The sequence below is a fragment of the Saimiri boliviensis genome, chromosome 3, assembly GCF_048565385.1.
Source record: "Saimiri boliviensis isolate mSaiBol1 chromosome 3, mSaiBol1.pri, whole genome shotgun sequence".
NCBI classification, from domain to species: Eukaryota; Metazoa; Chordata; class Mammalia; order Primates; family Cebidae; genus Saimiri; species Saimiri boliviensis.
In genome coordinates, this window is record NC_133451.1 from 117,478,746 (window position 1) to 117,500,457 (window position 21,712).

The 21,712-nt window shown below is 41.1% G+C and overlaps 1 protein-coding gene across 1 annotated transcript; it reads left to right on the top strand.

Moving 5' to 3' along the window:
- Nucleotides 1-3,219: 3,219 nt before the first annotated feature.
- On the top strand, nucleotides 3,220-18,275 carry TLR3 (toll like receptor 3). The gene is made up of 5 exons (XM_003933825.4): nucleotides 3,220-3,321; nucleotides 8,244-8,691; nucleotides 10,474-10,665; nucleotides 13,874-15,726; nucleotides 16,267-18,275. Exons 2-5 carry the CDS (start codon nucleotides 8,251-8,253, stop codon nucleotides 16,493-16,495), a joined length of 2,715 nt encoding a protein of 904 aa, XP_003933874.2. The 5' UTR covers nucleotides 3,220-3,321; nucleotides 8,244-8,250; the 3' UTR covers nucleotides 16,496-18,275.
- The last annotated feature ends 3,437 nt before the right edge of the window (nucleotides 18,276-21,712 follow it).

Here is a 21,712-nt window from a genome sequence, read left to right on the forward strand (position 1 = left end):
TGATATACTTTCCCTTATAAATCTTATGATGAATTGACTAGACTGTCTACAGAACATACACTATCTTTATCTGCAGTTGAAATGGTTGTTTTATCCTTTAAAACAATTTAAAGGATAATTAAAATGACTGTTTAAGAATTGTTGCCTAGCACAGTGGATCACGCCTGTAACCAGCACTTTGGGAGGCAGAGGCGGGTGGATTGCGAGGTCAGGAGCTCGAGACCAGCCTGGGTAACATACTGAAACCCCATTTTTACTAAAAGTACAAAAAAGTTAGCCAGGTGTGGTGGCAGATGCCTGTAATTCCAGCTGCTCAGGAGGCTGAGGCAGGAGAATTGCTTGAACCCGGGAGGCAGAGGCTGCAGTGAGCGGAGATTGCGCCATTGCTCTCCAGCCTGGGTGAAACTCCCTCTAAAAAAAAAAGGAATTGTTATTAGGAGTGGACTGAGGCAACAAGAATGAAACTCCATCTAAAAAACAAAAACAGAATTGTTATTAGGAGTGGGTAGAGAAGAACAGTGCCTGTAGGTCAGCGTGAGTGGAAGTCACTGACCACACCTTGCTCCTCACTCTAGTAACTTGCTGTTTTGTCAAGTCATTCTTCCAGAAATTTTGCAAATAGTATCTTACTAAATTCTCATTAAAATGACCACTCAAATGGAAGGAGGAAACTCATTTAAGTTTCTAGAATGTTAATAAATTTAAGGGACTTTAGCTGCTAGAATTCTGTAGACCTCAGTTGTGCTGGGAATAATATAGCTTCTCTTTATTCTAAGATTGGCAGATCTGTAATGCTATGAAATACCAGTGTTTACTAAATTTGCTATTTTACGTGATTTTTTATTTAATTCTCTTTCTTTTTTTTTTTTTTTTTTTTTGAGACGGAGTTTTGCTCTCGTCACCCAGGCTGGAGTGCAATGGCGCAATCTCAGCTCACCACAACCTCCGCCTCCTGGGTTCAGGCAATTCTCCTGCCTCAGCCTCCTGAGTAGTTGGGATTACAGGCACGCGCCACCATGCCCAGCTAATTTTTGTATTATTTTTTAGTAGAGACGGGGTTTCACCTTATGGACCAGGATGGTCTCAATCTCTTTACCTCATGATCCACCCGCCTAGGCCTCCCAAAGTGCTGGGATTATAAGCTTAAGCCACAGCGCCCGGCCTTTTTTTTTTTTTTTTCTTTTTTTTTTTTTTTGAGACAGAGTCCCACTCTGTTACCCAGGCTGGAGTGCAGTGGCACAATCATGACTCAATGGAATCTTGAATTTATCTGGGCTCAAGTGATCCTCCCACCTCAGCCTCCCAAGTAGCTGGGACTACAGGCATGCACCACTACGTCCAGCTGATTTTTGTATTTTTTGTAGAGATGGAGTTTTGCCGTGTTGTCCAGGCGGGCATTGAACTCTTGGGCTCAAGCAATCTGCCTGCCTCAGCCTCCCAAAGTGTTGGGATTATAGGAATGATCCAGTGCACCCAGCCTTAATTCTTTTAGAAAGGGAAAAATGAGGTTTTTCAGTGTGTCTTCAACCGCCATCATAGCTAAATAAGTTAATGCATAGTTAAGAAATGTACGGTGGAGAGAAAGCAATCTGTGTTGTATTTAGAAACCGGCAAGAATCGAGGACTAATACTATTTGAATATGAACTGGTACTAAGCTCAAACTATTGCATTAGGAGACTGTCAAAATTTATTTATTGAAAGCCATTCATCAGTCAACCAACGTCATGGGAAATTTAATCTGCATAAGGAGTCATAAGGCATAAGGGATACATGTGAAGGATTGTCGAGACTATGTGTTTTGTTTCGCTAATAATACATATGACACCACTGCAGCTTTTTTTGTTTGTTTGTTTTAATTTAAAACAACAACAATCACTAATTTGCTTGCCTCTCAAGCCTTGGTAATCGTGCTTGGTAATGAGACCTCACTGCATGCTTGCTAGTATCAGACTGGCCAGAGCTAGTCAAATGGTCAAGCCCGGGGTTGGCGTGGGAGAAGACCGTGCGAAGGTTTGAGTTCTGAAGAGGAGTCTGTTTCATCGAAGGCCAAAGGAACGGTCCTCCTTGGAGAGTGTCTGGGGAGTTAGTATACAGAGAATCAACCTCGCCCTGACTTCAGGGTGCTCACAGAGAAGAAATCTTTGCTGTTAGTCAAGTTTTCCCGCACATCCCAATGGATAGATGTGAGGGTCAGTCACTTACTCAGGACATCGGTTTACGCATGGTATTAGGTTACAGTTGTCACCAATGAAAATCGGAGACAGGGAACCATGAGCACAGTAAGTATAAGACGGTCTAGCTAAGGCTGGAGTCCAGGAGAGGGCACTTTGACCGTGGTGCTTATGTCTTGCCATCAATTCTGCAGTCAGTTCAAGCTAATGCCACGTCCCAGCCACCCCAGCTGTTTTATTCCTTTGTGTGATAGAACCATATGGTGGCTTGTGGCACGTCCTTAGGCAAATCACTCACCTCCCTGGGTTTTGTTTCCCTAATTTCCCAAACAAGGAAGTGAGATTAGGTGGTCTACAGTTTCCTCCAACTGTGATATGTTACTATTTAACAATATGGTTATAATATAGTATATCTGTAATGAAAAAATGTGAGTTCATTTCTTAACAAGCACATTCTCTTAACTAGTTGGAGTCATTAAAGTGATTTGAAAAACAAAATGCTTAGTGGATCTGGACTTTTCTGGGCATACCAATTGGTTCCCTAACATGCCTCACCGTGGAAAAGTGCCCAGCAGGAGTGGGCTGGCTCTTGGATTTGCCATGATTGGCTTTCTCTGCCGTGAAACTCAGTTTCTTCTTGGATGAGGATGTTAATTTCTGCTGGGCTTATTTTATAGCGTTGCAAAGAGGTAAAAGCCAGACAAAAGATGTGAAAGTACTTTAGCTTTGATTAGGGATTTTTTTTTTCTTCTGTCCTTGTGACCATTCGCTACTCAATTCTGACAGCTTCGCATGAGTCTAGCAGAAAATTGAGGGATTCCCCGCCCACATCAAATGGTGAGGTCCCCACTTTCAACAGCTATTGCTAAACCTGTGACCCTTTCAATGAAATCCAAGGATCTCAGCTTAAAAACAGTTAAAACTAAAAAACAAGACGTTTTTAAGGAGCCGTCTGAAACACCTGCCTGAGGTTGCGGGAGACTCTTTCTGTTTCCTCCCTCTGTCCTTCTTGGAATGCACCCAACAGAAAAACATTCTTTTTTAAGCTTCACTTTCACTTTCGAGAGAGCAGTCTATTTGCCACAAGCTTCCCTGATGAAATGTCTGGATTTGGACTAAAGAAAAAAGAAATTGTCCGCAGTGATCAAAGTGAGTAAAGGTGTACATTTCACATTCTCACTGTGCGGGGTCTCTCTTGCTGGGTAGAGTTAGTAGAATGCATGTGGCTTCAGCCTTCTTTGGTCTTTCTTTGATCTGGTGCTTGAAATCTAGTCAGAATTATTCAGGAAAGGAAGTGGAAGAAGAGGGACGTGATATGAGTGTGGCAGAAGGGTATAACTCAGCGTACAAGTAACAGCATCAATATCTGGTTAATATGATAAAATGTTTATGCAGTATTTAATTTTTTCTTCTGCAGCATTTTGTACCTGGAAAAACTCATTAGGGAAGCTATGGAAATCATTTTGCAACAGCCTTTCTTTTTTTTTTTTTTTAAGAAAAAAATCGCATCTTTGCCTTAAAGAAACAAAACTCCAAGAGGCGAAAAGAGCGTATTCCCTTTTCTTAGTTTTATTGGCTGGAGAGGAGACAGGAGCTAGCATTGTGTGACAGTGTCCTGGACGGGAGAGAACATTCAGGGGTTCCTAGGAGTCAGTCAATGCTTTCTTTCACCTAGAAGCATAGTGGAAGCAATGGAGAAGTGGAGAGATGTTCAATGTTCAGGTGTATGGGAGGATCAGAAATCGGCCCACGCAGCTGTGGGGCACTCGGGTGAAAATAAGAGTCGGGCTTCAGCAGCGTAAAAGCTTCAGCAAGTTGATTCCCAGGTTTACAGATGATCATGTGCCAGTAGGTGTCTGCATGCGGGGGTGCCTGTGTATTAACCTAATAAAAAGATTGCAAAGTTTACAAACCAAACTATGAATAGCAGTTAACTCCAGGGAGTCTGGCTCCAGACCCCATGTCCTCACCATTAGGCATCATTGTCTCTCACTTGCAAAAAAAAAAAAAAAGTAAATTTCATGTGCTCTCACAAAACATTTCCAAAATTCCTCAGCCCAGTGAGTCTTTTTAAAATTTCTTTTCCATTTTCTTTATTTGTTAGATCTCATTCAACAACAACTTTTTCTTCACTCTCCGTTCGTCTTTTAATGGTATTTTTGCTTGTTTTACTGAAGCATGTCCTAGAATAACCTTTTCATACAGATCGTATGGCTATAAATATAAACTTACTGAATTTTTGTATATCTCAAGATACTTGTATCATTTTCTTTAGTTATTCAGGTGGATATGAAATTGTGTTGTATTGTATTGTATTTCATTTATTGATTTAGAGACAAAGTCTCACTCTGTTGCCAGGCTAAAGTACGGTGGCACGATCGTGGCTCACTGCAGCCTCGACCTCCCTGGATCAAGCAATTCTCACACCTCAGTATCTCGAGTAACTGAGGCCACAGGTGTGAACCACTTTGCCCAGCTAATTTTTAAAAAAATTTTAGTAGAGATGGGGTTTCCCCTCGTTGCCCAGGCTGATCTCAAACTCCAGTGCTTAAGGGATCCTCCAGCCTCAGCTTCCTGAAGTGATGGGATTACAGGCATGAGCCACTGTGGCTGGCCAAAGGTCATTTTCTTGTTTTTAAGAGATAGGGTCTTGCTCTGTTGCCCAGGCTGGAGTGCAGTGGTGTAATCCTGATTCATTGCAGCCTCAACCTCCTGGGCTCAAGTGATCTTCCTGCCTCAGCCTTCCAAATAGCTGGAACTACAGGTTTGTGCCACCACACTTGGCTAATTAAAAAAAATTTTTTGTAGATATGGGCAGTTGCCCAGGCTGGTCTTGAACTCCTGGCCTCAAGTATCCTTCCACCTACACCTTCCAAAGGGCTGGGATTATGGGGATGAGCTATGATGCCTTTCCTGGATATGAAATTTTAAATTCAAAATAATTTCCTCTAAATATTTGGAAAGCTTATCTCTATTGTTTTCTAGTGGTTCATGTTACTGATAAAAAGAGTTTTTTAAATCAAGATTTCTTTTCTCTGGAAATGAAGGTTTTAGGATTTTTGTGTGCATGGTTGCAATTCTGAAATTTCGTAAGTTTCTCTCCATGTTTGTTTCTCTTTCATGCCTCCTGCCTAGCATTTGGTGAGTTTTGCCCACTGATGAAATGTCTTCAGATGGGGAAAGTCCTTCAGTGGTTCAGGGATATGCTTTGTAATGGATTAGTCCTTTTCAGCAATTCTGACCTCTAGCTGGAGCCCTACCTGAGGGGTACCTCTCACCTAAGCAAGGAGAATGTATCGTAGGGACTTTACCTGTGAGTTGGTAAGTGGAGTTAGTAAGCCCTTATGGTACCGGAAGAGAGGTCTGGGAGGCTCTCAGAGAGGTGGTGGGTGGGGATCGGGTCCCCGGCACTTGGGAGGATCATTGCCAGCCCTGCATTCTTCATGCTCCTGGGCAAGTCAGCAACGTGCATCCTTGCTGGCCTGGCTGTGGCGTTCCTCGTGGCCTGTGGGCACAGCAGACGGGCATGCTGGGTGACTCAAGCCTATAATCCCAGCACTTTGGGAGACCGAGATGGGCAGATCACAAGGGCAGGGCTGGAAACCAGCCTGGCCAACATGGCAAAACCCCGTCTCTACTAAAAGCACAAAAATCAGCCAGGTGTGGCGGCGGGCACCTATAGTCCCAGCTACTCAGGAGGTTGAGGCAGGAAAATTACTTAGAACCTGGGAGGTGGAGGTTGCACTGAGCAGAGATTGTGCCACTGTACTCCAGCCTGGGCGACAGAGTGAGACTCTGTCTCAAAAAAAAAAAAAAAAAAAAAAAACCCTAAAAACTGTGCACAACTTTACAATGATTAGTGCCGGTGTTGTAAAGGCCATGAGATGGGAATATTAGTTTATGGAAGCCAGGTTTTTTTTTTTTTTCCTGTTTCTGAGAACTAAATTAGAATATTAGTAAAATCCTAGCCATGAACATGGGATGTTTCTCCATCCATTTGTGTCCTCTCTTATTTCGTTGCTCTGAGTGAGTGAGTCACTGAAAGGTCAGTGACTGTGAAGGCCAGGACATTACTGTGCACCACGAAGGCTTCATGAGCACTGCACACTTAGGTTATACTAAACCTAGTTAAAAATGTTGCTTTCTTCAATAATTAACTTACTATGACTGTTTTACTTTATATATGTTTTAATTTTTAAAACCTTTTTGACTCTTGTAATAATGCTTGGTTGAAAACAAACACATTGTATACCTATACAAAAATATTTTCTTTCTTTATATTCTTATTTTATGTTTTTTTCTATTTTTAATTTTTTTCTTTTCATTTTTTAAAACTTTTTGTTGAAAATGAAGACACAAACAGATACATTAGCCTAGGTCTGCTCAGCGTCAGGATCATCAGCGTCTCTGCCCTCTGCCACGTCGTGTCCCACGGGAAGGCTTTCAGGGGCCACAACGTGAACGGACCTGTCATGTCTTGTGACCACAGTGCCTTCTTCTGGAATCCTCCTGAAAGACCTGCCTGAGGCTGTTTTACAGTTAACATTAAAAAAAAAATAGGTAGAAGGAGTACACTCTAAAATAATAATAAAAAGTATAGTATAGTAAACATATAAATCAGTAACATATTCATTTATTATCATTATCCACTATTAGTACTGTCCATAATTGTGTGTGCTATATCACTACAAACACATGAAGAATGCATTGTACTATAATAGGACGGCTACATCAGTAGGTGATAACAATTTTTCAGTTCTATTATAATCTGCAGTGAATATTTATTTATATGGTTGTCAAACTGTGACTGAGGCTGGGTGCATTGGCTCATGCCTGTAATCCCAGCATTTTAGGAGGCCAAGGTTGGAGAGTCACTTGATGTCAAAAGTTTGAGACCAGCCTGGGCAACAAAGCGAGACCCTATCCCTGCATAAAATTTAAAAAATGATAAAGAATTGGCTGGGTGTGGTGGTACATGCCCGTAGTCCCAGCTACTTGGGAGGCTGAGGTGGGAGGAGCCCTTGAGCCCAGGAGTTGGAGGCTGCTGTGAGCCGTGATAGCACCACTGTACTCTAGCCTGGGCAGCAGAGTGAGACCCTGTCTCTGAAATTAAATAAATAAATACAAACAATTTTTAAAATTGTAAATGATATTTGCTGACTTTAGATTCTCTGGATTCACGTAGGCCGACAACCTCATACTTAATCCTAGCTTCAGGATAAAATGCTAACATTTCACATCTTGACAATGTCAAGCAATGTTAAAATTGACAGTTTTAGGAAACATAGGAAAGGAAGAAGTGTGGGAAAGATGTATTTGTTTATTTTACATAAAATAAAAATTAACTGGCTGGGCACCATGGCTCATGCCTGTAATCCCAGCACTTTGAGAGGCTGAAGCAGGCAGATCATGAGGTCAAGAGATAAAGACCATCCTGGCCAATATGCTGAAACCCCGTCTCTACGGAAAATAAAAAATTAGCCGGGCATGGTGGCACGCACCTGTAGTCCCAGCTACTCAGGAGGCTGAGGCAGGAGAATCATTTGAACCCGGGAGGTGGAGGTTGCAGTGAGCCGGTATCATGCTGCTGCACTGCAGCCTGGAGACAGAGGAAGACTCCATTTCGGGGGAAAAAAAAAAAAAAAAAAAAAAAATTAACTAGAGAAAAGTAAGTTGTAAAGAGAATGAGGGAAAAATGTAATTAAATTCCTTATATTTATATTGAAATCAGTAAATGAGGAAATAGAAGGGCAAGAGTATTAAGTTATGGAGGTGACCATGAGAATTACAGGCAGAACCTATCAAAACAGAGACATTGCCCTGAAGCTGGGATCAAGGTGAAGGATGGGAAGGAAGTTTGGATGTTTTACTTTTTCACCTTTCTGCAGTGTTTGAAATGTTTCCATTTGATGTATTACTTGTATAATATGTACTTGCACGGCATAAGAGTATGAGTAATAATATCATACATAGTCAATTTTGGTGATGTATTTTACAATGAATATACCAATGTGTTTGAAAGCCATGTGCTATTAATGCTGTTCCTACTTCTTAATGTTTCTTTTATACAGCAGAATCATGAGACAGACTTTGCCTTACATCTACTTTTGGGGGGGACTTTTGCCCTTTGGGATGCTGTGTGTATCCTCTGCCAACAAATGCACTGTTAGCCATGAAGTTGCTGACTGCAGCCATCTGAAGTTGACTCAGGTACCCGATGACCTCCCCACAAACATAACAGTGTTGAATCTTACCCATAATCAACTCAGAAGACTACCGGCGGCCAATTTTACAAGGTATAGCCAGCTAACTATCTTGGATGTAGGATTTAACACCATCTCAAAACTGGAGCCAGAATTGTGCCAAAAACTTCCCATGCTAAAAGTTTGGAACCTCCAGCACAATGAGCTGTCTCAACTTTCTGATAAAACTTTTGTCTTCTGCACGAATTTGACTGAACTCCACCTCATGTCCAACTCAATCCAGAAAATTAAAAATGATCCCTTTAAAAACCAGAAGGTAAGATGAAAATGTTTATTGTTACTAATGTTTTTAAGTCACTTATCCATCCTTAGACTTACTATCTAAATATCAAGAAAGAGGAAGAAATCCAATCTAATCCAAGTTAACACAAATACTGCCATTATAATAGAAAACACTTCCAAAAGAGAAAATATACTCTTAAATCAGTTTCATCCTTAATTTTAAATGTTTGCCTCTCTCACTTTCTCCCATGAGAAATAGAATTTAGATGCAAGAGGCAGAAGTCATGAACAGAGAAGAATCAGAATATCCCATAAGAACATGGAAAATAAACTAACAATGTTGCTGATTTAGCATGTGAAGTCATGAAAAAGTGTTGAGTCCAAATTCTCACTTAAATAAAATTAACAAATTGATACAATGATAAAGTGAATTGTTCAACTAAAACTTACCTACTCCTGGTTTAAGAAGTTGCCTTGATGGCTACTTCAATGACTTTTTCAGTGGTGGTGTCACTTTTCCAGTGACTACAGCTTTTCTTCTTTTCAGCGCTTTGCTTGAATTTTAGTCTGTTTTTTCCTTTTCTTTTTAGTTGACATGTAATAATTGCATGTATTTATGGGATACAGAATAATCTTTCAATATGTGTATACAATGTGCAATGATTTAATCGGGGTAATTATCATCTCTATCATCTCAAATGTTTCTCATTTATGTTGTGAACATTCAGAATGCTCTCTTCTAGCTTTTAAAAAATATACGATAAATTGTAGTTAACCATATTCACCCTACGATGCTTTAGAGCACCAGAAAAAAATGCATGCTATGGTTTCTAAATCTGAGGCAATTATTAAGTGCTTTTCTTTAGCCAAAGTGATTTTCAAGTTACTTCATTTTACGGCCTTTATAAAAAATTGAGCATTGTTCTTCCCCAGATGCCAAGAATAATGTACAAATGTAAACATGCTGTGAATCAGAAAGTGATTTGCTCCCTAGCTATTTTAAATCTTTTCTTGGGTCTTCTCAGAGTCTAATGTGGATGAAATACCTTTGACTACAAAGGCCTCAAAAGCTGGCTAGAGAAATCATTGCAAAATGTTATTTTTTAAAGACTTACGTGAAAAAAACTGCTTCTCATTCACAGAGATTACATTAGGTTTTGCCTTAACTGGTATCAGCTTTTCCTTACCTTTTGCCTGAATTTGAAGCGAACACATTCAAAAGAAGCAAAGGGTGATAAAACATCCCACAATACCGGCGAAGCAGACAAAAGTTAATATTCTGTACTAGTTATGAGCCAAAATGTATGCAACTATAAATCTTTCTCAATATAAACATCTATTTAACATTTCATAGATAGCAAAATTCTACTCATGTTTTTTAAGTAAACATTCTGATGCTTATTTTCAAGATTAATGAATGACACTGTATGGTTGATAAATCATGTGAAAATTCCTGGCATCATAAGTAAATGGTTATGATAAATAAGTTCATAAATTAGCAATGTTCCTTATATCTTATAAACTTATATATAAGTTTAAATCCTTTTTATTTTGGTAAGAAAAATATAAAATGACTCTTGAAGTAAGAAATAAAATCCTTCCTACAATGCTTGCAGGGGTAACCATCACAAAGATTATAATATAGCAAAGATTATTAATCAGGACACAGATTATTTATTATGCTTACTGTTAGTATTCTACAGAAAAATAGAAAGGTGAGATCTTGCTGTTGAAATATTTTAAAGATGTGCTTACATTTAAAAGAACTGTTTTTGACAGCAAGAGTCTAACATATGCATGTTATTTTTCCCATCAGAATTTAATCACATTAGATCTGTCTCATAATGGCTTGTCATCTACAAAATTAGGAACTCAGGTTCAGCTGGAAAATCTCCAAGAGCTTCTATTATCAAACAATAAAATCCAAGCACTGAAAAGCGAAGAACTTGATTTCCTCGCCAATTCATCTTTAAAAAAGTTAGAGTTGTCATCAAATCAAATAAAAGAGGTAAGACATAGGGTAAAACTATTTCATGTTCTGCCTTTAAGGTGGGTGGTCCCTCTCTGTGTCACATACACAGGAATCTGAAGGTCTCCAGAGAGGCGTGGTAAGCTTCGCCTGTCTTGCAGCAATCCTTCACACCTACTTCTTGGGGATACTGGTGCCATTCTCATGAGAGCTTGGGCAGCCCCAGGAGAGGTCAGGAGACGGGGCTCTGCTATCCTGCAGCACTGGGTGGAACCCCGTGCCGTGACCTCGGGAACATCCCTAACGTCTCTGAGTCTGTCCCCTCGTTTGTAAAGGGGAATCAGTGCTCTCTACCACACAAAGTCTCTGAAAGAATAGTTCATAAACGAGTACGATGGTCAAGAGCCCCAGCTTCGCAGTTGGATTAGCTGGCTTGGTCTCCGGGCTTTGTCTTTTAACAATCGTGTGATCAGGCAAGTTATTCAAGTTCTCTCTCTGCAGCCTCCCAGCTTTCAAACGGGCATCATAATGACTGTTTCATAGGCCTGTGTGGTAAAGAATTCAGGGAAGGGGCAGTGCTCGGTGTTGTCAGCTTAATGAACTGACTAGACCGTCTCTTCTTGGAATCGTGATCTTCAATCTAATCATTTTCTGTGGCGGGGGAGCAACAATGATCTGGGCCGGTGGCACAGGGGTAAAAGAATTTACCAAGACTGTTGTAGGTGGAGAAAGGCACATTTGTTAGAGAAAGAAGGAAAAGACAGTGCGAGAAGACAATGGGCATATCAGCAAGAGAAGCTGACTGCGAAGAAACAAGGCTTGCTGGGACTTTACAGGATCATGTTTATGCTGAGTGCTGAAGGGGACTTTGCACAGTCCTGACAGCACCAAGGTGGCAGTGGGCGAACCTGCCAGGGGCTGGCGACAGCTGAGCACAGGAAGATTGTGAGTTATTTTCACAAAAGAGCTATGTGCCCCGGATCATGAAGAAAGGCAGACGTATAACTTATCTGCTCTTTTGCTTTCCCTGGATCCTGCTAGACTGACTCCTTTCCCTAAATAGGATACCACATGTTCACATACAGGTTTGTCTGTATTTTACACACATTCGTTCCAGGCCATGAGACTACTGGAAATCTTCAATTACAACTCTGTTCTTTCTCAGACATAAAAACAAATGGCATACAAATTTATTCTGATATATTAAAATGTTTTGTGTGCAAGCTATTCATTTTACCTTTTAAATAGCATTTTTCTTTTCTTTCTTTCTTTCTTTCTTTTTTTTTTTTTTTTTTTTTTTTTGAGATGGAGTTTCACTCTTGTGGTCCAGGCTGCAGTGCAGTGGCGTGATCTCAGCTCACTGTAACCTCCACCTCTGGGGTTCAAGTGATTCTCCTGCCTCAGCCTCCCAAGTAGCTGGGATTCAGGTGTCCACCACTGTGCCCAGCCAATGTTTTGCATTTTTAGCAGAGACAGGGTTTTGTTGCTGGGCAGGCTGGTCTCGAACTCCTGACCTCAGGTGATCTGACCACCTTGGCCTCCCAAAGTGCTAGGACTACAGGCATGAGCCACCATGCCCAGCCTGAACAGCATTTTTCTATGATTAAGATACTTATTGTAGTAATCTTATTAAATATATAAATGAGAGACAATAATAATAAAAGGTGATAAAAAATCACTCAAATCTCCACAGTCAGAAACAGCCACTGTTTTTAACACTGTGTGTGAAACGCTGTGATAAATGTTTAAAAATATTTTATGTACATAGTATTTTTAATCAGCTTATTCTTAATTGTCATTTTCACAAAAGTAAACTGAGATGAAGAAAGTTTGTGTGACATATCTCAGGCCCCACAGGATCCACCTGGGACAGAGCTGGGTTTCTGGCTGACTTGGACAGAGGCCCTGCTCCTAACAACTATGCTCTGTCACCCTCCGAAGATCATGATGTCGCCTGCTTTTCAGATTTAATATCATATCTTGAACATCTCCCATACAATTAATCATTCCAAGCTTAATTGTAATGGCTGTAAAGTAATGTTATCATGTAGACTTATCATACTTACTTTCCTCATTTTCTGCTTTGCATTTTAACTCAATTATTTATGATAAAACACCCTTTCTTCTATACTTCTTTTTTTCCATTAGTCTTACCATCCCCCAAATGACACATTAGAAATCAGAGCCTCACCCCCCAACCCCAGATGCAGTGGCTCATGCCTGTAATCCGAGCCCTTTGGGAGACTGAGGTAGGGGTGGATCACAAGGTCAGAAGTTCTACACCAGCCAGGCCAACATGGTGAAACCCTGTCTCTACTAAAAATACAAAAAAATTAGCCAGACGTGGTAGTGCACGGCTCTAATCCCAGTTACTAAGGAAGTTGAGGCAGGACAATCCCTTGAACCCGGGAGGCGGGGGGTGCAGAGAGCTGAGATGGTATCACTGCACTCCAGCGTTGAGGACAGAGTGAAAATTAATCTCAAAAAAAAAAAAAAAAAAAAAGAAAAGAAAAGAAAAAAAAATGAGAAAGAAAATCAGAGCCCTTGACTCCCCTGGTGGTTTTGACTGCCTGGGCCTGGCCCCATCCTCCCTGGATTCCTCCTCTTCCACCTGCTGTTCTTCTGTCTCCTCTGTGAATGCCAGGACATCCAAGGCTGTGGTAAGCAGGTGGGACGGAGCAGAAGGGAGCTGGAAAAACGTGACAGTAAAATAAGTCAGGAGAAAATCTGGGTGGAAAGATGAGAGGGAGAGCTGGAGCTCAGCATTCCAGAAGGGAAAGTGCTGTCACTGCTTCGTCATGAAAGCCATCCACTCCTTCCTCCCATGAGGGTCACTGAGAACAGCGGGCCACCAAGACAGAGCCAGGAGCTGCCCAGGAGTGACTTCACAGGCAGTTTGTTCATTGCAGTTGTTCCCATGGTGATAAAGAGAAAGTGCCAGGAGATTGATCCTGGACTGGGAAGTCAGAGAAGGCTCCCCGAAGAGGTCGCACCTGAGCTGAGGCTGTGAGTGCTGAGGTTAGCCAGTGGCCCAGGAAGATCAGAGGCTGGAGTCAGAGGTGGGTGCTACAGGCACCGGGCAGGGGAGGACCCCTGCATTAGAGGACAGGGGGAGAAATGGCCTGCCCACAGGATGTGGTGAGGGGGAGCGGGGTTGGATGGGGTAAAGAGCCACGTTGAAGCTTTTCAAAAGCCTTCCTGAGTCTGTGCTCTTTTGATTGTTAACCTCTTTTTCCCCTACCTTTAGTTTTCCCCAGGGTGTTTTCATGCAATTGGAAGATTATTCGGCCTCTTTCTCAACAATGTCCAGCTGGGTCCCAGCCTCACAGAGAAGCTATGTTTGGAATTAGCAAACACAAGCGTTCGGAGTCTGTCTCTGAGTAACAGCCAGCTGTCCACCACCAGCAACACAACTTTCTTGGGTCTGAAGTGGACAAATCTCACCATGCTGGATCTGTCCCACAACAACTTAAATGTAGTTGGTAACGATTCCTTTGCGTGGCTGCCACATCTAGAGTATTTCTTCCTGGAGTATAACAACATACAGCATTTGTTCTCTCACTCTTTGCACGGGCTTTTCAGTGTGCGGTACCTGAATTTGAAACGGTCTTTTTCTAAACAAAGTACTTCCCTTGATTCGCTCCCCAAGATTGATGATTTTTCCTTTCAGTGGCTAAAATGTTTGGAACATCTTAACATGGACGATAATGATATTCCAGGCATCAAAAGCAATATGTTCACAGGATTGATAAACCTGAAATACTTGGGTCTATCCAACTCCTTTACAAGTTTGCGGACTTTGACAAACGAAACCTTTGTATCACTTGCTCATTCTCCCCTACACCTACTCAACCTAACCAAGAATAAAATCTCAAAAATAGAGAGTGGTGCTTTCTCTTGGTTGGGTCACCTACAAGTACTTGACCTGGGCCTTAATGAAATTGGGCAAGAACTCACAGGCCAGGAATGGAGAGGTCTAGAAGAAATTTTTGAAATCTATCTTTCCTACAATAAGTACCTGCAACTGACTAGGAACTCCTTTGCCCTGGTCCCAAGCCTTCAACGACTGATGCTCCGAAGGGTAGCCCTTAAAAATGTGGATAGTTCTCCTTCGCCGTTCCAGCCTCTTCGGAACTTGACCATTCTGGACCTAAGCAACAATAACATAGCCAACATCAACGATGACACGTTGGACGGTCTTGAGAAACTGGAAATTCTGGATTTGCAGCATAACAACTTAGCCCGGCTCTGGAAACATGCAAACCCTGGTGGTCCTGTTTATTTTCTAAAGGGTCTGTCCCATCTCCACATCCTTAACTTGGAGTCTAACGGCTTTGACGAGATCCCCGTTGAGGTCTTCAAGGATTTATCTGAACTAAAGATCATCGATTTAGGATTGAATAATTTAAACATACTTCCAGCTTCTGTCTTTGATAATCAGGTGTCTCTAAAGTCACTGAACCTTCAGAAGAATCTCATAACATCAGTGGAGAAGAAGGTTTTCGGGCCAGCTTTCAGGAACCTGCGTGATTTAGACATGCGTTTTAATCCCTTTGATTGCACGTGTGAGAGCATCGCCTGGTTTGTTAATTGGATTAATGAGACCCATACCAACATCCCTGAGCTGTCAAGCCGCTACCTCTGCAATACGCCGCCTCACTATCACGGGTTCCCAGTGGGGCTTTTTGATACAGCATCCTGCAAAGACAGTGCCCCTTTTGAACTCTTTTTCATAATCAGTACCAGTATCCTATTGATTTTTATCTTTATGGTACTTCTCATCCACTTTGAGGGCTGGAGGATAACTTTTTACTGGAATGTTTCAGTACATCGAGTTCTTGGTTTCAAAGAAATAGACAGACAGACAGAACAGTTTGAATATGCGGCATATATAATTCATGCCCAAAAAGACAAGGATTGGGTCTGGGAACACTTCTCCCCAATGGAAGAGGAAGACAAATCTCTCAAATTTTGTCTGGAAGAAAGGGACTTTGAGGCAGGTGTTTTCGAACTGGAAGCAATTGTTAACAGCATCAAAAGAAGCAGAAAAATTATTTTCGTTATAACACACCATCTATTAAAAGACCCGTTATGCAAAAGGTAGGTAAAAATTGTGAAATTTTAAGTGTGTACTTGCTTATCAATTAAACATTTCTTTCTTTTTTTTTTTTTTTTTTTTTGAGATGGAGTCTTGCTCTGTTGCTGAGGCTGGAGTGCAGTGGTGTGATCTCAGCTCACTGCAGCCTCTTCCTCCTGGGTTGAAGTGATTCTCCTGCCTCAGCCTCCCAAGTAGCTGGGATTATAGGTGCACACTGCCACGCCCCACTAATTTATGTATTTTTAGTAGAGTTGGGGTTTCACCATATTGGCAAGGCTTGTCTTGAACTCCTGGCCTCAGGTGATCCACCCACCTCGGCCTCCCAGAGTGCTGGGATTACAGGCATGAGCCACCATGCCTGGCCTCAATTAAAGTTTTAAATTAGCAATATTACTCACAACTCAAAGAATTTTAAAAATAAAATTAAGAAAAAAACTCCCTGAGTGTCAGTAACAGTTTAAACTCTACAGAGTATTTTAAATAGTAGTGCTTCAGGCTATTAAAAACCGTATATTGATTCTTCAATACATTTCTTTACTTAGATTCAAGGTACATCATGCAGTTCAACAAGCTATTGAACAAAATCTAGATTCCATTATACTGATTTTCCTTGAGGAGATTCCAGATTATAAACTGAACCATGCACTCTGCTTGCGAAGAGGAATGTTTAAATCTCACTGCATCTTGAACTGGCCGGTTCAGAAAGAACGGATCAGCGCCTTTCATCATAAATTGCGAGTAGCACTGGGATCCAAAAACTCAGTACATTAAATTTATTTAAATATTCAATTAGCAAAGGAGAAACTTTCTCAATTTAAAAAGTTCCATGGTAAATTTAAGTTTTACATAAAGATGTCATAATTTCTGTATTTGTATTTGTAAGTGATTATATTCTATCACAATTATATCTCTTCTAGGAAAATGTTTCTCCTTATTTCAGGCCTATTTATGATAATTGGCTTAATTTTACCCAAAATAAACATATAAACACATAAGAACATTGTTTACTAATAAATATACAATTGGCCACTGAGCTTATGGCAACTTAGAGTCTTAAACATTTAAAACATTTTAAATGTCTTAAAACATTCCTCATTTTTAAAAAGTTGGAATTATATGAGGGCTTGTGATGATCTTTTTGGTTTTTTTGGATGTGCTTAGAATGAAAGATAATTGTTGCAAAGGGTATAATGCTATTTCCTTTGTAAAAGAGTAAAATATATACCCATATTTTTAACAAGTTTAATTACAGTATTTTTTCAATGGAAAAACTTTCTATTTTAGTAAATACTTGTCTCAGTGTTGATTTTGTTAAATGTTTTTTTTTTTTTAACATGCATACCCAAGGGCAAAAACCACTTGCAATTCATTTTTATTAGTAAATGAGATGATTATTAGAATGAATATTTACTTGTATTTTCCTGAGATATGAGTTTCTGCTATGGGAAGGTAGAAACAATTCTCTTACTAAAAGTATTGTAGACAGGCTTGCTTTCTGAAGGCTAATCAGTAAATGGCTTTGTGGAAACAGAATTTTCCTCCCACGGTCACAGACTCAGGAGATGGCGTTGGCAAAATCGCTTGGTCCCACTGAGATTCTTTGACTCTTGATCTTGAAAATTCTGATAATAAATAGCATCTTAGATATTCCCATATAATTAGTGATGATGATCATTGTAAAATATATTACCGGGAATGTATTATTTTACCATAAAATATATCCTATGTTTAAGGTAGTCCTTATCTAGAAAGACTGTTTTTGTTTTTGCTTTTTGTGTTTGTTTGTTTTTTTAGGGACAGAGTCTCCCTCTGTCACCCAGGCTGGAGTGCAGTGGTGAGATCTCGGTTCACAGCAACCTCTGCCTCCTGGCTTCAAGCCATTCTCCTGCCTCAGCCTACAAGTAGCTGGAATTACACGTGCGTGCCACCATGCCCGGCTAATTTTTGTATTTTTAGTAGTGATGGGGTTTTGGCCACGCTGGTCTTGAACTCCTGACCTCAGATGATTCACCTGCCTTGGCCTCCTAAAGTGCTAGGATTACAGGTGTGAGCCACCACACCTGGCCTTTTAAATTTTGTTTTGAAATACAACAAAAAAAGGTTTTTAGTTTTGCAATAAAAGAGAGTCTGATTATTGGAAACAGACATGAATAGCTTTTGGAAATATTTATACTTCCAAGATTCAAAGAGCAAGCTGAAGTTATAAGGCTGAGTTAATTTCTATACCTGAAACATTCATTTGCCTGCTGAATTCAGGGAGCAGTTGAGATGTCACTTTGGAACTTTGATGTAAATAGTTGAGTATTCCCAAGGCTGAGTTCCATCACCCTGGAATGAGAAATATCCATGATACTGCTGGTTCGGAAGAGTCTACAGTCTGCGCACACTGTGAACGTGTGGAGGACTAATTGTCACTTTCATATTGTTTGTCACTCTTACAGCTGAGACACTGTTTTTTCAGCATTTTAGTTAAGATTTGCTTTTTAACTGTACAATAATCCTGCTTGATTTTGGCATTATACAATAAAAATCACAGATTCTTCTTTTCTTATATGCTTTGTGTGTTATCAATAGTCTCAAGTATTCAAAAGATATTTTAAATAAATCACTGTTGTGCATTAGTCAATATATTATTAAGTTGCTTAACATGTAATATGTCAGTGCTATTTAATATATAATATCTATATTTAATATATCAATATATTACTGGCGGAGGGTGTCCAGGTTCTTGGTGCTTTGAGCAACGAATTGGACAAAATGAACAAAGAATGAGGCAACAGAAGGAGAGATTTATTAGAATCGAAAGCACACCCCGCAGGGTGGGGGCGGCCGAGCAAGCAGCTCAAAAGCCGGGTTACAGAATGCTCTTGAGTTTAAATACTCTGCAGAGGTTTCCATCGGTTACTTGGTGTATGCCCTGCCTAAACGAAGAGGCTAAAGGGGAGTTACGAAGTTATTTACTTGGTGGTAGAATGTCGGGGGTTTTCCATGTGATTTAGTTGTAGGAATTGTTTAAGTTCCCCGCCGCCAAGACCCTATTCTCCTGCCTTGAATATATCAATGACATATTCAATATTTCATTAAGTTGCTTAATATTTAAGAGGTTAAGACGTACAGATAATGACCTCTAAATGAATACAAATAAAACTAGTAAAAGGTGTAAACTCTGACTCCTATCCGACCTAGGCGGGAAGTAGCATCCTGAACTTCTGCCGGCTGTCCTGTGTCATTGTTCTCAGGAGGAACGCTTGTCCCTGGGGCTGGAGAGAAGGGGATTGAGGCAAGGATGTTTGTCCGGCCTCTTGTGTAATTCGCACAAGTGACTTGACTTGTTTGAATCCTTGCAGGGCTCCATCCTGTTATCTGTTCACTCCAACTTCTCTCTGGTTTTCACACTGCAGAACAAAACCCAACTGAATCAACGCCAAGTTTCAGATCAACCTTGGTATTTAGGCTGTACCTAAAAATGAAAACTTTTAGATTGTAATAAGAAGTAGATGCTCTCAGTTTGTTCGTGAAGAGGGGAGGAGTTTTCAGTGCCGCTCCGTTAACGATGTCTAATAATTCAAATATATATCTTAGGTTGTAAAAGTGACTCAATGGTGAGTTATGGTGACCACTGGAAAATGTAAAGGTGCTTCAGATCAAGAACTTAGAAGGCATTTCTTGCAATCTGTTGAGACACAAAGCAGGTTAGCGGTTGTTGGGACCTAGGAACAGGAATGAGGAGTGGCTGAAAATAGGTGGAAGAGATCTTTTTTGGGTGATGCAAATGCTCTAGAATTGGATTATGGTAATAATTTGTACAACTATGTAAATTTACTAAAAGTTACTGAGTTGGATACTTAAAACAGATACATTTTATGATATATATTTTTTGTAAATCATAGATTCACAAAGCCATTAAAAATGGTATTCTTGGAGCAGTGGTGAACAGGAGGATGGGATAGAGGTGTGTGCAGCAGGAACTGGGTGGGCAGGGATTTTCAAAGATGGTCTTGGGCAGGGAGGACTTCACAGAGGAGATACGGCCGTTCCAAGGTGGGCGAGATTTCAGCGCGTGGAGAAGATGGCAGAGGGCACAGCAAGAGGGAAGATCATGAGGGAGACGTGAACTTGGTGTCTAGAGATAGTGGGGTGCCGAAGAGGATGGAACCAGGCTGCAGAGGGTGTGACACGTGTTTACATGCAGTGTTTAGAAGTTATGGCTTTATAGGTTTCAACTGGCAAACCCAGATCTCATGTTAAAATTCCCTCCTCGGATCTCTGCCTTAGCTTTAGGTATCAGCCAGTTAAACAGAGGAATACAGACTATAACTTCACAGCCCAAAGCCAGGCTGGCGCTCACATAACAGAAAAGGGCTGTAAGCACCTTTTTTTCCCCTATAAACAAGTACATCTGTGTTAAAATAAAAAAGGACAGTCACTCATTAGTTATTAGTTACACTAGATGACATATTAGCCACTGTTAGCTCTAGAAGCTCTCTAGCCCTGCTCCACGGTCCTGTTTAAGGGAGAAAAGAGCTGTGCCATGTGATTGTTTTCAGAAATCAGGCTTTGTGTGCATCGGGCAGCAGTCATCAGACTTTTTGGTGGTGGAACTCTTCCAGTTTTGTTTGAGGATTTCTGGGCAGACAGGGGTGGCTTATTTAGTTTCCTTTTCTCTTAGGTCAGTTCCCCAGGAAACAAGATTCTGGGATGGAGATTTGCATGAAGTAAGTTTCAGGGGTGCTCTGATTTATAAGTGAGTGAAATAAGCTGGACTGGGATAAGAGAGAATGATTAACTGTGATGCAATTCACGATTGCAGCTGAGTTCTTAGCTAACCCTACAGGGAGCTATGGAGCTGAAATGACCCTACAGAATTGGCAAAAATCTAGGCAAAGGGGCTGGACCTCTCTCCATGCCCTCACATCAACCAGTCACAGACACAGGCAGCCGCAGGGAGGAAGTGAGACTTTAAGTCAAATGTTTTGCCAAAAGAAATTCAAAGGGGGGGCCCCAGTTGTGAACCATCAGAAGCTAACACACTGGGGAAATAGGTGCCTGGATCCCTGGTGCAGAGCTCCCTGTAAAATGGTCCTTTAAAAATGATAACAGTGACAGATACAGGTGAGGGGATGGAAGACAGCAAACCACACTGCCATGTGTGTACCTATGCAACAATCTTGCATGTTCTTCACATGTACCCCAAAACCTAAAATGCAATTTAAAAAAAAGAAAAAAAAATGGTAACAGTGAGAAAGTGATGACATTGAAAGGGATCTGAGCCAACCAACTCCATCTTGCTTCTGGCCTTGTTCACTTCTGCGTGTAGGCAAACTAACTTTGGGAGGAACTTGGTTTATAATTTAACTTCAAAACGAAGGTTGTAACTTCCCTTTCCCAAAGTGAGCCTCCTTCTTGCCAGGGAACCCGACTGCCTTTGTAAGACTAACAAATTAGCCACGAGATTTGTAACTCAATGACTCCTGCAGACAGCATCACTATTTCAGAATGTAAGACTGGCCTTTTGAGATGTCTTCTCAAGTTTTTGCGTTTCTGACAAATGATGGCTCATCCAGACCTGCAGACAAGTCCCGTGGCTCCACCTAGGGATCAACTCAGTGTAAGAGGACAGGTTCGGCTCTCTCCGATTTCACCTCCAGCCCAATCAGCACCTCCTATTCCCTGGCCCCTTACCCACCACACTATCCTGAAAAAACTCCAGTCTCAAAGCCAGGCATGGTGGCTCATGCCTGGTAATCTCAGCACTTTGGGAGGCTGAGGCAGGTGGATCACTTGGGGTCAGGAGTTCAAAACCAGCCTGACCAACATGGTGAAACCCCATGTCTATTAAAAAACAAAAAAATAGTTGGGTGTGGTGGTGGGCACCTGTAATCCCAGCTACTCAGGAGGCTGAGGCAGGAAAATTGCTTGAAGTTGGGAGGTGGAGGTTACAGTGACCCCAGATTGTGCCACTGCAGCCTGAGCAACAGAGCGAGACTC

Bases quoted from the DNA above. Each gene is read 5' to 3' on its own strand.
- TLR3 (XM_003933825.4), top strand. From the start codon at position 8,251: ATGAGACAGACTTTGCCTTACATCTACTTTTGGGGGGGACTTTTGCCC. The intron at 8,692-10,473 runs GTAAGATGAAAA...TTTTCCCATCAG, and splicing joins ATCCCTTTAAAAACCAGAAG to AATTTAATCACATTAGATCT. The intron at 10,666-13,873 runs GTAAGACATAGG...CCCTACCTTTAG, and splicing joins CATCAAATCAAATAAAAGAG to TTTTCCCCAGGGTGTTTTCA.